This window comes from Cupressus sempervirens, chromosome 11, assembly GCF_028749045.1.
Source record: "Cupressus sempervirens isolate cs-2001-9-10 chromosome 11, ASM2874904v1, whole genome shotgun sequence".
Lineage (NCBI taxonomy): Eukaryota > Viridiplantae > Streptophyta > Pinopsida > Cupressales > Cupressaceae > Cupressus > Cupressus sempervirens.
In genome coordinates, this window is record NC_143128.1 from 489,187,957 (window position 1) to 489,204,608 (window position 16,652).

The 16,652-nt window shown below is 34.9% G+C and overlaps 1 protein-coding gene across 2 annotated transcripts in view; it reads right to left on the minus strand.

Moving 5' to 3' along the window:
- Window positions 1-13,831, minus strand: part of LOC149530502 (putative membrane protein At4g09580) — a 71,738-nt gene extending 57,907 nt beyond the window's left edge. The window contains exons 1-2 of one of the 2 annotated variants that reach the window (XM_089811903.1): window positions 13,621-13,831; window positions 11,989-12,695 (exon numbers count right to left, since the gene is read on the minus strand). In XM_089811903.1, the coding sequence (XP_089668029.1) occupies window positions 11,989-12,251 (263 nt within the window). In that variant the 5' untranslated portion in view covers window positions 12,252-12,695; window positions 13,621-13,831. Of the gene's footprint in view, window positions 1-11,988; window positions 12,696-12,969; window positions 13,091-13,620 lie in introns of those variants that run through there. The other variant, XM_089811904.1, reaches the window with a different exon arrangement.
- Window positions 13,832-16,652: the final 2,821 nt, after the last annotated feature.

The window sequence follows — 16,652 nt, forward strand, 5'->3', positions numbered from 1 at the left end:
ATTACAGGGATGAGCATGAGCTATTAAGCGTGTTTAATTTAATTTATTTAATCATGTCTGATTTCTCTTCTGCTTTCTTGCAGATTCATTCCACCTCTTCACCATTCAGGGCTACACAGCCAGTGAGTCCTAGGTGTTTTTGGAATATTATGAGCAATCTACTCGTTCCACCTCTTCACTAATCATGGCTACACTGTCGGTGAATCCCAAGTGTTTTTGGATAATTATGAGCAAGCTACTCTTGGCATAGTTTCTAAAAAGATTCATCAATTTCTACATCTTATCATTAACTGTGACAAAATAAAAATATGTTCTTGAGACCAATATCATTCATTCAAGTTTTGTTGCACTTAGAAACTCTTCCTTAAGAGATACTATTCGACTCTTTTTATGATGATTTTGGAAACTATGAGAGTTAAGAAGAAAATCATTATCAATATGGATTATCCAGCAAGCTTATAACGTGATCATGGATAAGAAGTAAGTTTCTAAACCTAGCCGACTGCTATAGAAATTGAAATGAAACATTGGAAAATCAAAATCTGAAATGATAACTCATGACCTGATAAGAATTCGGAGCTGTCTGAGAACTTGCAAATTGATTTAAAATCAGTTTACCTCCAGTTGCTTGAAGACGTCACCACAGCAAAAATACTTGTACGGCAGGGTATATAAATGGGCTGCTTGATCAAAGCTTAAAGGAAAATGATATTGCAAGAAATCTTCACAAGAAGAAGTAAGAAAACAGGTGTGTGGAAGGGCAGAAAAAAATACTGGAAAGATATAAGTCGCAGCAGACAAGAAGTCGGGTGTGAATATATGCATTATCTACCTTCTACACATGGCATAAATAAGAAGAATGGTTGTGACTTCTTGGCTTCCGCAAACTTAAAAGATTATTTGTCAATTTAATTTTGCCAAGTGTTAAATCGGTTAAAAAGAAAGGAAAAATAAAAAGGATGGAAGAAAGAGTTGGAAAAATTATAATTCAATTATTGTTATAATATATATTTACATATGTTCATGTAAATATATCAATGGGGTGACATCATTTTATTAAGTTATTATAATATAATGGTGCCATTTCATTTTTATATCTATATGTACGTATATACATATGTATTATAATAATATGATGAAAAATCCTTTGAGGTACATTTTATATTTTAATTAAATTATTTTATGTTTTCTTAGATTATTTATTTAATAGCTCATGCAGGTCCCACAAATGTATCCTGTGTTCAAGTCGTTGGGTCCTTACCAAAAAAGTTTAAGGTCATACCTGTCAATCCTAATGACTGAACTAAGTGAGCATCACATTCCGATGATCACATTTAGCAATGCTTCCTCCCTTCATCTTCTCCTGCAATCACCCATGAAAACACTTCCACCATAATAACAATTCTATAATAATTTTCATATAAACATTTAATCATAATTCCAAAATCAAGCAACTGTTAACATTATATAACATTTAATGGTTAACGACCATCTTCAATAACAGTTAATACAACAGATATAAATAACTACCTACTTCACATGATCATGAAAGAAAAATCCGTTAAATCCAACGGTTATGAGCAAGTTTAAAATTAGGTCAAAAATTTGGGATGTAACACATCCCCACCGGGGTTTTCCCTCTGATCAACAGTTTCCCTAGTTTACATATCTAGTGTTATTGTGGATGTATATCTTATTATGGTTGCTGATTATATTGTTCGCATGCTTAAGGATTAATAAGGTTAACAAATCTAGTGTTATTGTGGATGTATATCTTATTATGGTTGCTAATTATATTGTTCACATGCTGATTATAATGCTCACAATTACTAGTGGAATGTCCTTTACATTCAATATCTACGACATACAAAGTGCTCTTTTTCATCATTGATATCATATGTAAAACAGCCAGTGCGCACGATAATCATCAAGAAAATGCTCTACAAGCAATGATGGATACAAAACATCAACCAGTCATTGACTGCCCTTGAACCAAAATAGACACAAACAAAACACCTAATAATCTCGCAAAGAAAATTCACCAAGAATGTTTGTAGAGATACATAAACAATCACCACCCTTACTTTGAATCATAATCAATCTTGAAAGGACGTTAAACGCATAATCTCAAATCATGTTACACTAGTGAATCAACCAGCTCCTAGGAATACCAAGAGAGCAAACAATAGAAGACAAACATAACTAAAAATATTTCATGACAATCCTCCAAAAAGATGTTATAGGATTGCGAACCAAGCAGCAATTACAAAACATAAAGGCCACAAACACACATGACACTAGACATAAGGTTGGTGACTAGAGCGGTGACTTTAAGAGCTCTCAACAATGAACTCAACAATTAACCCATGCTTGAAAGTAGATTATCACACCGAAGAATCAATAGTAGTAAATTTGTGTGTCGTTTCAAATTTCTTCATTATACACGAATCAATGTCAATACCAAAACAAATATCTCAAGTCGCATAAAGGTAATTCAGTGACTCAAAGGCCACACAAGAAGACTCTTTGACGCCCAACTTTATAAAGATGATCCTTCATCTTTAGAAATTGGAAAACACTTCAGTCTTTAATTGATCGCCACACAAGGATACACGAAGAGTCATCATTTCAGACACGTGGAAGATGAGCTAGAGCATCGACTCTTCAAAGGTAGCACTGAAAAATTGTTCAAAGAATAAGACTCTTCATAGCCTTACATCACACAACCATAAGGATTAGACATCACAAGCAAAAATGTATCACATACATGTGTTGAACTAGTCATCACAAGTGACGAAAAAATGCCTACTGCAGCTACAAACTTTAACACTCCCTCTTAGCAAATGAGAGATATTTTTCTAGATTCACCTGTCATGGAGTCTCTCAACATGACAGTCACAATGGCTACACCCATTGAGAAGAAAATCAAAACGTTTTCATGATGTCTCTCAACATGATTGCATCATGAAGTCACTCAACATGATGTTCACTAGGGCTACTCCCATGTGTGAAATAAACACAAGCTCTCATCATGGATTCACTCAACATGATGTTGTTATGGAGTCTCTCAACATGACATCCACTATGGCTACTCCCATAAGTGGAAAGAGCGACAAGGGCTTCCACCTCAAATCTCTCCATCTTAGGAAAAAATGCATTACAAGGGCTTTCACCTCAAATTTCAACCTCTCAAAGAAAAATGCATTCCAAGGGCTTTCACCTCAAATTTCTCCCTCTAAATCTTCAAGCACTTGCATCAACCACCTGACCTCCTCGTTCCAAATTGCCTGCAATGCTTGCCTTTAGGAGCTGTTTTCAATATGCACCTCTAAAACTTCTGTCATACTAAAGTCTTGGACTGTCCTTCTTGACCTTATCCCAGATCACCTTATTCTGAATAAATTTGCAGACCTACCAATGTCAAATACAAGTTGGCAGTGCAATTCAGTTCAATGCAGCTGAAGAATTTTACCAAGGACTTACACATCTGGTCTTGCAATATTGCAACCCACTTAGCTGACATTTTCACTTTTTTACAGAACTCTCTCTTGATCCTTGCCTAAGGGATTGCAAGCAAATCCTTTATAGATCTTAGAATCTTAGTGCTCTCAGCTCAAGCCTTGGATACTTGGAATTTAACTCCCTTTGGATGTCATTTCCTCTATTAGAAGAAACAGATCACAATGATAGGTTCTTTGTAGTTTAGTGTCTTCATCTTTCTCAATTTCCTTGTTGATGCAGACTTTCCACCCAAGGCTGACCCAATCTTGTTACATGACATCAGCTTAGACTCATAACTGCAAGCTAAGTCTTCATGTATTTTCATTTCTCCAGTTGTCATGACTTCCTCATTGGATGTCTTAAGCTCTTCCTTGAATGCAATCTCTCATCATCCTTATGCTCCTCAATCCATCCTAGAAGCATTTTCTAGAGATTAATAATAGCTCATAGAATCAACCTTTACTAAAAGAGAATACCAATGCTAGAAGCATACATGATTCCTTATTCAATGTATGAAATAATTACATAAAAGATTAATAAACATTATTCAGTGGTACAAAATACTTATCTCTGGATTGTCTAATCTTCCTCACAATCCAACAATTGTTCTTTCCTGATCTTTGCAGCTAAAGATTCAGACCTTCAGATATGCTAAACTTTGTCCAGCAAGAGACCCAATATACTGGAGCAGAATTTGATACAGCCCTGTCAGACTTCACATCAATAAGTCTGACAATGTTGCCCCAAACACGTATAGAGAGTTGCTTGATTAAATCAGAGATAGCAACAACTATAAAATATTCAAAATTGGAGTTGAAGATTGGACTGCAAATTTCCTCCACTCAAGACTGACTGTCACTTTTGTCTACTCCAACTAACTTATTTTCAGTCCCCACAAATTGTAATAGGATACCCCTGTTGTACCAATTTTTTCATCTTCCCTTCCTGAAGATGATTAATAGTCATTTACACCAACAGTTTGAGCAACCTTGAAGTTTTGTTTGTAATATCCAAATATGCATTTCCAAGTTAGTTCACTGCTGGCAGAAATCAGATTACACAATCGAGAGCCAAATGCTAAGTCACATTAACAGATCAGAAAATGTCTCAACAGTGTACATCAACAATGCTCAGAACAAGGAGACTTGGTTTTCACCGGTAAGTTTGATAAACATGATAACTGAAAACAGACTCAACATATTTTGAAACTCAGAGAAACAGTAAGCAGGGCAGACCTATAGTTAGAAGTAGGAGCCATTCACAGCTTCCCCTTATCACTCAATGCCACCAACAGATAGCTAGATGAACCTTCTATGCTTGCACAGAAATCTTCATAGCACTTTAATTACAGAATTTCCTGTGCTCAGAAATGTAAAAATGATCAGCGAATATAATAAGTACTTCAAAAAAAAACTTGATTTCGATCAGACTTTATCCTGAAAGCCCTAGACTTTCCTAAACCCACAATTTTAATACCTAACACAAGGTTATAATAATATGGCATCTATTTTCAAAGGGAAAAGGAAAGTCTTCAGAGTAAAAATCTTTCTGAATCGACACTAGATTCTTTATGAGGTGAAGCATCATCAACATCTGCAGCAGCATCTTGATGTTTTGATCTTGATAAACAATCTCTAGCAAAATGTCCATACTTGTCACATCTGAAACATTAAATTCTACAAAGGTCCTTCTATTTCTTTGGTTCTGAAGCTGAATTTGAATCCCTGTCCCCGTTTCTCTTAAAATTTCCTTTTATATATATGAGCAGCAAGAACGTGATCTTCTTCCTGATGAGATTTTTGAGCATTTCCTCCTGCATCTAATCTGAATTCCTCTTCAATACAATCAGCTCTCAGACAATCAAATTTGGATAATTCATCTCTTCCACTAATTCCTTGAATAAAAGATTCCCAAGAACAAGGGTGGGCATTCATAGCCAACATGACAAGGTCTTTGTCCTCAATTAAATCTCCAATAGCATTTAGCTGATCTTTCAATTCTGCAATCTTCATGAAGAAGACAATTGATTCTCCCCTGCCCATTTTTTTATGGAGTTGACGCCACAAGGCCGAAGCTCTGCTAATATTGTTGAATTCATACAAACTTTGAAGACTGTCAAACATTTCTTAGCTAAATTCAACATGAATATAATAGGCACAAGAATCAATCAGAATCTTTCTTGCCATGATATTATTCCTCCTTCATTGATCTCTCTCAGTGCCATCAGATGGTTCAGGCACATCAGACTTCACAAAGTTGAGAAGATCATTTTCTTCTAGAGCAATGAGGAATTCGAATTTCCATGACGTAAAATTGGATGCACCATCAAACCTCAAACCTGTCTTCAACTTTGAGTTCATTCACCATAGTTTCAATCTAATAGAAAACAATCTAGAAGAAAAGAAAAGAATATTTCAAAGTTTGAAAAAGTCTACTTCCGGATCTTTTATTAGACCCACTCTAATACCATGTTATATTTTATGAACCAGAATAATATTAAAGCAACTTACAGAAATATAAAAGAATAAAAACAGATGAACACAAGAAATTTTATCCTGGGAAAACCCTCCAAGCTAAGGGGAAAAACCCAGCCACACTCAAAATAGATCCTTTATTGAATAGTCAAAAGATTCGATACAAAGCTCACAAGCTTAATCAAAAAAATGACTTCTTCATCAAGACTGTTATCACATAACAGTTACTAGTAGAATGTCCTTTTAACATTTGGCATCTACAGTATACAGAGTGCCTTTTTAAATAACTGATATCATATGCAAAACGGCCAAAGCACACGATAATCGATGCTCTACAAGCAACGATGGCTGGAAAATATCAACTGATTTTTCACTGTCTTCAGAACACAATAAACACACAAAAACAAAACATTCGATAAACTCACAGAGAATGTTCACCAAAATTGCTTGCCAAAAAACATAAACAATCACCACCATTACTTCAAACCAAAATCAACACTACAATGACGATAGAAACATAAGCTCAAATCATGATATGCTAGTGAATCAACTAACTCCCAAGAATACCAAGAGAGAAACCAATAGAAGATAAATGTAACAAAAATACTTCACGGCAATCCTCCAAAAAGATGTTATAGGATTGTAAACCAAGCAACGGTTATGATCCACTTCATTAATGTTTTGAAATGCAAAAGACACGAACACATTTGGAACTAGAGATAAGGTCAGTTACTAGAGCAGTGACTCTTGGAATTCCCAGCATGCCACCATGCTTGAAAGGAGATTGTTGTAAACAAGAATCAATAGCAGTAAATGAATGTGTTGTTTCAATTTCTTCACTATACATGACTCGATGCCAATACCAAAAACAAATATCTCGAGCCACATAAATGTAATTCGGTGACTCAAAGGCCATGCAAGAAGACACTTTGATAACCAGCCGAATATGATCTTTCATCTTTAGAAACTGGAACACTCTTCAGTCTTCAACTGATCACCACACAAGGATACACAGAGAGTCATCATCTTGGACGCGTGGAAGATAAGCTGGAGCACTGACTCTTCAAAGGTAGCAATGAAAAATTGTTTGAGGAATAAGACTCTTTGTAGCCTTGCATCACCCGACCACAAGGAGGATTAGACATCACAGGCTAAAATACATTGCCTATATAGCTGAAGAAGTCATCTCAGGTAAGGAAAAAATGTCTCTTGCAGCTACAAACTTTAACAAGTTTAACGCATGCCTCTATGATAGAGAATAGATATACTGTCCGAAATCCACCTTGCAAGAGAGAGGACCTGAAGTGTAGCGAGCAAGCATATAACTAGGCCAAACTACAAGGACCAGTATAGCCTAGGACAGAGAGGACAGTTACAGAGTCAAGTAAGCCCTTACAACCTCCACCTGACTCCACAAGATGGCAACTATTTTTTTTTAGACAAGATGTGGTTGGGGAAAGCAGGTAGAAGTTGTCAAGCAAAAGGGCCATGGCAGACGTACGCTTAGGCTTGGTGTAGAAATGGCTTCGGACGGACCAATCATATCTCTTCTCCTAGGGTGTTTATACACTATGAATACCATGTAGACTAACTAACCCTAACGATTAACTATTTGTGTGTGTATCTTTGCAATGTCCCCTTCCTAGTTTGCCCTAGAATTCATCCTAAAATCACAATTGGAATTAAACTTAGGGTTTTTAAGTCACCAAATAAAGCTCTCAGCAATATTGCAATCTTGAGATTCAATCCTACAAAACAACATGAACAAAAACATGTGCATTCATGTATCTAATCATTTACTCAAACTATATTAGAAAACATATTGGGATAGAGACATGATGAGTCCAACCAAAGCCATTTCTAAACTAAGCCTAAGAGGGATGTATCCCACAACCCCCTTGCTTGGCAGCTTGTATCTACTTTGCCCAATCATTTCTCATCTCCCTACAAACAGTTGCTACCTTGTGGAATTAGGCGGAGGTTGTAAGAGGTGACTTGACTTCGTGAGTGTCTTCTTGTCCTAGGCCACAACAGTCCACTATCGTGATCTTACACCTCAGGCCCTTTCTCTTGGAAGGTGGGTTTTAAGTAGTCAAACACTTGACATCATTGCCGTCATAAAAAATACAATTATCAGCAATAACATATGACAGTCAACATGGGCTTTATCCTTATTCAATAAATGTTTACCTAATAGTAAAATGTTAAGAGAATAAATATATAAATGAATTTATAATAGGTTTGTATGGGCTTTGTACTACTGTAAGATCTCCTTATTGACTGCAGTATTAGTTCACCAACTCCTTTCGATTGTGGGCTCCTTGATCGGTATCCTTTCTCAATATGCACTTCTGTTAATCACTATTGTGTGTACTCAGATTGATATGGATATATCTGCTGTTGTATTATCTTTCTGCTTCTTGTTCAAAGATCTTTCCACCTCTTTAATGTTGTAATATATTATTTTAGATTTTAGCAAGGTAATCTCCAAATAAGCATTTAAACTGTTTATCATTATTTATTTATATCTGCTGAAATCACAGTCTATATTTAGACTGATTGCTGATTGATTTTATGGTTTCAAGAGTGGTGATTCATATGTGATCCTTCAATGATTGGGATTAATTTTTTATACTTCATTCGTGAAAGGGTCACCACCTTTCATAAGAATTGAGTCACCACCCTCCTTGCTGCCCTTTCAGAGTAAAAGATTTATTTTCCAAATGACGTCCCTGCAGTCTTCTCCTCTAATGAACCTTCTTCCCTTTATATCCTCCAAGACGTAACATCTTTTCATTATTTCTGTACTCTGAAAGAGTACAACTTTCACAAGTAGCACCCTTTGGAAGCATACAACCCTACATAATTTCTGCCATTTTTTAATAGTCTCTTCCTTATTACTTCCCACTCCTTTATTAATCCTTCCTTGATTCATATCCTTGTTTCTTTATTCCCTGCTTCATCCATTAAAATCTTTATAATTCACATCTCCAAACTATGTCTTTTCTTAATACTTCCTTGACTCTGCATATACTTTCGTTCTCAATTTGCATCACCATATTCTTTTATATCTGCATATATTCCCTTAGTTACCAGGTTCTGCTGTTTAGGCCTCGGTCCTGGTACTGGTACAGTTTTGGTACTGGTTCTTCCTGGGTAGTTCCTGGGTTCTTTGTGGATCCTTCTATGAAGGATTTAGAGTGAACCTGGGCACCCAGGATGTACCCCAAGGCGGTAGGTCAGTTATGTATGTATTTCTGATTTGTTCGTTAGCATGTTCTTTCTATCTACTCTCTTGCAACAGCTTGGTAATATTATTCAATCTAAAATTGTTTTTATGCAATGCCCTTAGTTTATGACAGTAGTGAACAGCAACCTACTTTGATTCATTTCAAGGTCAGGGTTTGACTTTATTTTACTTGTAGATCTAAGGACATGATTGTTGATAGATTTGTAAAAGCCAGCCAATAGTTATGTTTGTTGATCATGGTCAGATTGATGTCAATTGCTAATGCATTTAATTTGAAACTATATCAGTGATACAATTATTTTATTTATAACTTTGTTGGCCATTATTGATTTATGAGTACCACTTTTCTTTTACATTTGTAACTTTGATGTTCTAGCATACATGCATGCATATATATACAGACGAACCCGAACCCACAAGAGGAAAAAAATTGCCGTACCCACGTACCTGAACCCCGTACCCGTACCCGAACCAGAACCCGTATCGGCAACTTAGTTAATATTCCTCTTGTATATCTTCATATACTCTCCTTACAATTCTATTATAAACTCATCTTACGGTTATGTCTTCAACCTTTCTTTGATAATCTTCCCTTCTATCTTCTCATTTACAGATTTGCAAATATAAGTCTGATAAAAACTCTTGTTCCCCTGAAATGCACTCTATAGCTTCTTAATGTATCTTCCCAAGAGTGGTGTCTCTTCCAGTATCTTGATCTCTTCTTAACTAATTTTAATTGCTCTTACTTATTTTAAATTCATGTCTATTTATGAATTACTCTCCAATTCCAACCTGATTATTCCATATTGTATTTCCCAGTTTCCTCTCTCCATCCCTGTCCGCTTTCAACAGAACTCTTCTCCCTTTTATATCTTATGTTAAGGAACTCACAACTTTTTATTCAATGCCTCTCAACCTTTCATTAAACTTAATTAACTTGTAATTATGCATTTTATTTATTTATTTATTATATTTTAATTTTTGGGAAAGATTTATTCCATAAGATGTAACGGTAACCCTGATTTGTTGCAATTGTGATTTTAGGGCAAGTTCTAGGGCAATTTGAGAAGGGGACATTAAACAATTTGCCATGTGTTGCAAGGTACACTTCTGGCCCCTACTTCCCAAGTTCAACACTAGAAGTCAGTTTATGCTATACATCCATTAACTGGAATTGACAACTTAATTGCATTGTCCAATCATTTTGTTCTAACCCTCAATATAGTGCTACTTGTTGAGTCTCTCATTACAAATATGAAATAAAGGTAAACTCTGCTAGCTCTAATGATGTCATTGCAAACTAATATGAAACAACATGGCATTGCAAATTTATAAAGCATGCATACCTTGGTTATCATTTCAGCAATATTTAATGCTAAAACGCACACTGCCACTGTCAACTGGATGGCAATTAATCAAATCAAAGTACTTTCTCTTCTGTAAAAGCATAACATGTTATACTCAAAAAAGGCATATCTTAATAATAGTCTTTCAATACTATCAAAGCTTTCATAACCCTATTCAAAGATAGTACCACACTCATTTGAAAAATTAGCACTAGTGTGCAACGGAATCATGGATATTTCCACAAGCGTCTCCTGTCTCACTATCTCAACCAAAATCTCGGTTAAACAAGAAATTTCTCTGTTCAAAAGGTTTGTAAAGATCAACCTGTTCAATCTTAAGCTAAAAGATGTATGCTTACAAGAATGACATTTCAATCCAAGCAATTTGAGTTTTTATAGAACTTCATGAGGATAAACCAAAGTAACAAGAATCAGAATCGGAATTGGATTGGCAAGGCTGAATCGAATCGTGAATCAGCCATGAATCGGAATCGGAATCGAATTGGCCACGAATCGACAAATTTAAAAAACCCTTGAAATTTAGTAACTTATTCCATAAACCCTTTATCGCTGATTTGATTCACCGATTCACAAAAAATCGTTTGGCTTAAACTGAATCGCCACGATTCTTGGAACTATGGGATAAACACATTATATGGTATCATACAAAACTCTAAAATGAAGGCCGACACTTTCTTTAATGACATTGTACAGTTATCTCTGAATATAAGACAAGAATACACTCTAATTCTAGTTAGAATACCAAAGTACATATTTCTAGGCATTATGATCAGATTTTCAGCAAGAGACTGTAACAATACAAACAATGACTTTCCATAGTTTAAATGATTTTAAGTAAAACAAAACATCATGTCTCTCTGTTTAATGCATTCAAGATCAAAGAGAGCTAAAACAAGGTAAGATTTGAAACCTTGAGGAATGAAAACAAAAAAAATATGTTTTCCCTCTAGCATTAACTTGATAATTTTTGTTTCGGATGTAATAAATATTTGGCAAGCCTCATTAACATACACAAAAAACACTCTAAAGTAATTACCAGGCAACCCTCTGAGGAACCACTGCCATTAACTGAAGCTTGTATGTATATTGGATGTTGTCAAAGGCACTGTTTGAAAGAATTTTTTCCCATTCATAAGGTCAACATTACCAGATTTAGTTTTCTCAAAGGCATTAACATCCTGGGATTAAGAATTCTAAAGAAAGATGTTATAAAGATGCAAGGATTAAGAAATGGAAAAAATTGAAGAACGTTGTAGAAATATTTGCTAATGTTGCCACTGGAAACATAAATAAAAATCAATGAGAGCAATATATTTTGAATCACATTTGAATCTATTCCTAGAAACAAAATACAATTTGTGTGAACAAGATGACGAAAGCAGCACATTAGACTTACTTGAGTAATCGAAGGTCTGCAATACTGTGGGGAATCTTAAGGAATTCATAATCCGCTGAAGGCATGGTCAAATATATGCTCAAAAGACCAATTGAAAATAATGTAAAGATACTGAGTGCAGCTACAAACTCCCAGCGTGTCAAAGGAAACTTCCCTTTAGGTTTTCCTTCGTGTGATTTTTCATCTCTTGGGGATGTAATCTGTGCACTTTCTTCATCCCGTTGCCTTGCATTGTCAAAAGTTAGGACCCTAGGTGCCGGCATTGTTAGAAGAGAAGGAATATATGAGAAACGAGATACTTCATCATGCGATTAGACCACAGTCAGATATGGTTGAAATCCTACGGGAAGCGTCCTCGTCCATTCCAAATCAAGAGTAACAAGGTGTTCAGAGTCTTCCAGCTCTACTCAAGAAATGCTACTTCTTATATATCTTGTTTCAGATTTATGATTAAATAACTGATGAAAATGTTATGGTATAAAAGCTACTCCTTCCTCGCGGTCCGAAAACTATATAAAACTTCAAAAATGTATCCACTCTACTGCGCAATGGAATTAGAACCAGGACTCACGCACAGCAATTCATAAGAAGAATATCAATGTCTACATGATTTACAGTGCCTCTGTGGACTTCTGTGTAACAAGAAAAAAAACCCCACAATAAAAACTGAATCTCCTATTCAAACCACTGCTGTTGGAGTGACTCCACTGCGGCAAAACGGAAGGAGGAGTTAGATCCAGAGAAAAGCGAAGCACAATTCAAAAGATATACAACTCACAAATATTTAAATATTTATTTGTACTGAATTGAATTTACAAGTGCTTCAACAATAGTGGACATCAGTGAATGTGTATCTCTAAGTAATATGCAAACGAAAGCCTACAACATCTCTAAGCAAATTCAATCTTGTGCCGACTCTTATCAGTAGCAAATCACTCAATAAGTTTCGTTAAACTCTAAATACTGCTAAACCTAATTTACCAAATCTATCCTCCCCCATGACAGAAAAGGAAACTTTGTGTCAAGGACAGCTTCAAGCTCAACATATGTACAGTTCCGTCAATCTGCTAATCCAAACAACAATTAAAAACAATAAATATCACGGTTTCATTAAATGTATAAGCATCATCCAAGCCCTAAAGTCTTCCACTGCGACTGCACAGCGTAAAGGCGGTAAGTCGTTAAGTGTAAATCACAAACACTCTCAGCTAAACCTAGAAAAACCCCAACAAATCAATGGATCCACAGAAACACCTCAGTCCACCGACACAAATTATTCAAGATAAAAATTCCGCCAAAAACAGCCAAACTCAAAAATAATAGATATAGCACGAAATTCAGCCACTCGTAGCACACTAACAATCTGACACCCCGATCCGCCCAAAATGAACCCAAAAATTAAAAACTTATACTGCATTTGACTTCAATTAACACCTGACTGCAAATTTAAGTAAATTATATACAACCACAAAAATCGGCAAACTATTTTCTGTAGTGACGTGTTTAAAACATAGGAAATGATGCGGAAAACGAGTCCAGACATGTTTTCATTACAATTTGTGCAATTATAACAACAATTGTAGTAAAATACAAAAGTAGAGAAGAGTTGAGGAAGGACGTGATGAAACTTGCCGAGTAACTTTGAGATAAAACTCGTGAAACGAGAGATCTGAAACTGGTGCTTTGAGATGCCCGATCTGACAGTTTAAACCCTGTTTTCAATATTTGAGCCCCACTTGAAGCTCCAAATTCGTTTTAAAAACGCACAAATTTTGCACTTTTTAGGGAGCTTAGCCGCTTCTCAGCGTAAGCTTTGCATTTGTTTGACGGCGCCTGAAACGATGAACCATCGGTACCATGGCTTTACTCTTTCAAACCACCTCATTTGGACGGAAGGGCTCAAACTGCTACCTATTGAATAAATTTGACTGCCGAACTTGACCGCCAAATCTTAAAATCCCTCCTATATTTTCCCCGTCAAATAAAAATAGCTTGATTTGAACTTCCTACGATAAGCTATAGAAATGGCGGGTCGCACGCGGAAAGATGTCAACGCAATCGGGGACATACCACGTCACCATAGAAATTCGTACTTTTCTCCCCTAATGATTGTTCCTCTTGAAAACTAAACCCTCTCATTTGTCTAAGCTTTGTGACTTAGGAATTTGGGTTAGGTTGTGTATTTTTTTGGGGTTTTTTAAGTTTAAGGTTCAAAATTTCTTTGGTTAAGGTCAAGGATAGGAGGGTATCAATTTTACTATAATTTATTTGGGACATCTTGGACAATTCTTTATGATGTTAGAACTTATGTATTTAAACATCATTTTAGTGAATTATTTTTAATGGAGGGTTTTATATTAATGCTATGTAATTTTTACAGTTTATAATATTAGATTAATATTTTTTTAATTTGAATTTTCTAAGAATTTTTATCATAATATTTTTGTCATACTATATGATCTATTATTTAAGATGAAGCGATAGAAAAAGGGTTAGAAAAGATATGATAGTTGTAGACTAACAAGCTTAAATAGAAACAAGGTGATAGGGAAAGGATAAAAGAAAATAATAAATACAAAAATAAAACAAGAGTAAAAGGCATTTAGAAGCAAATAATACCCAAGTTTCGTAAATAATTAAAAATTAAAGAATTAATGGCTAATATTGGTTATGTGAGAAATTAAATTGGCAAAATGCATTCCAGATAACCTTTTTTAAAATAAAAAAAAGCTGGTCGAAACATGATTGTTCTAAGGTTTATAGCAATTTATGGAAAATATCTCTTTTCATACTCTTCTGAGAATCATGGAAAGAAAGGAATAGAAGAATTTTTTGTAATGAAAAGTTGGATCTAACATCCTTTTTTAATAAATTGGAGGCTTGTATTATTGTGGTAGGTAACAATAATCTTATAAAGCTTCCTTTTTCAGACTGGGATGCAGATATGCATAAAAATTGGTTTAAACTAATTAATCCACCAATGATATACATAAATTCCAACAAGATTGTTAGGAAAGAAGGTAAATGGGAACCTCCTTCTGCAAGATGGTCAAAGTTAAATTTTGATGGGGTCTCTATAGGTAATCCAGGACCAGCAGGTTTAGGATGTATTATTTATTCAAATAACGGATCATGCCTAACTAAATGTGTCAAAGCTTTAGCAGTAATGTCTAATAACAGAGTTGGATTAGGGGCGTTGATAGAAGGCTTAACTCTAAGTAAAGAGACAGGTATTAACAATTTAGTTATCAAAGGAGACTTTTGAATTATCCTAAATGCGTTAAGAAAAAGAGAAACCCCAAATTGGATACTTATATCAAAACTTGACTATGCCCTAGCCATCATTGAACAATTTGAAGAAACAATTATAAGCATATTTATAGGAAAGGTAATAAAGAAGCTAAAAATCTTACCAGAAGAAAAGGAGCATGTGGAGAATAGAATCTAATAAGAAAAGCTAATGTGGTAGATATAAGTTAGACACTTGTTCTTGGAGCAAAATTGGCTTAGAACTTTTCCTATCAAAATAAATATGTTAATTTCTTTTGATAGGTTATGTATGTCTATGTGCAAGCTGTATGATTGACCAATTAGCTGATATCATGGAAGTTTAATGTTAATAAGAGATATATTTTAGGTTATTCAATTTTTTTCCTCATATACTATTTGATTTTAAAATTAAAGTTAAAAAGAGATAAGTTTCTTTTTTTTATTATGAAGCATACTTCATTTTGTTCTAACAACTTGATTACTTAGCCAAATTTAATTTTCATGTTGTTTTTACAAGGAATTATCAAGAGAAAAGCCATAAATTTGGAAATAAAAAACAAGTGCTAAAATTAGTTAAATTACTCTAAGATATTTGTGTAAGGGCTACACAAGGATACCTATACATCTCTGATCTTTGGTGCCCGATTGAGATGGTTTTTAATCTTAACACAATCTTGGGTCTCATGGGCTCTTACCTATCAAAAAAAAAATTGAAGAATAAAAAAAACTAATGGAAATAAAAGTATGATATTTGTATGCTCACATACACATGCATGTGTGTAGATATATGCATATACACATAGACATATGCACACACACACACACACACACACACACACACACACACACACACACACACACACACACACACACACACACACACACAGACATATGCATATATACATATGTATACATATCTACGTATGTAAAAGGCAAGAGTAAACCAAAATAAGGAGACAAACACAAGGAATGACAAAAAAAGGTCTATCTATATATAAATACAAAAAGATATGCATACTTGTTGTGAATGTGGTATTATTGGAGTTGGCATTAATGTCAACATGCCTTGGTTGATTAGATGAGATTATATTTTGATGCTTTAGTGATCTAAATAGTCGCACTTTGGATGTTGTGTTGTAATGATCAATTTTTGGAGGTGTTTATCTTGGTCCCAATCATATTGTAACATGATGTGATACACTCTTTTAGCCATGTTCCAATTTTAAAGTTAGTTGACATGCTTCAGAAACATAGTGTGCACTGCAACATGTAAATTCTATTATCTGCAACTTGATATTATGATAAATGGGTAGTGTATTATTTCAAGTGAAGAGTTAATGTGTGATCCACGTTTCAGTCATTTCCATCATAGGAATATTTTGTGGTGGCCTAAT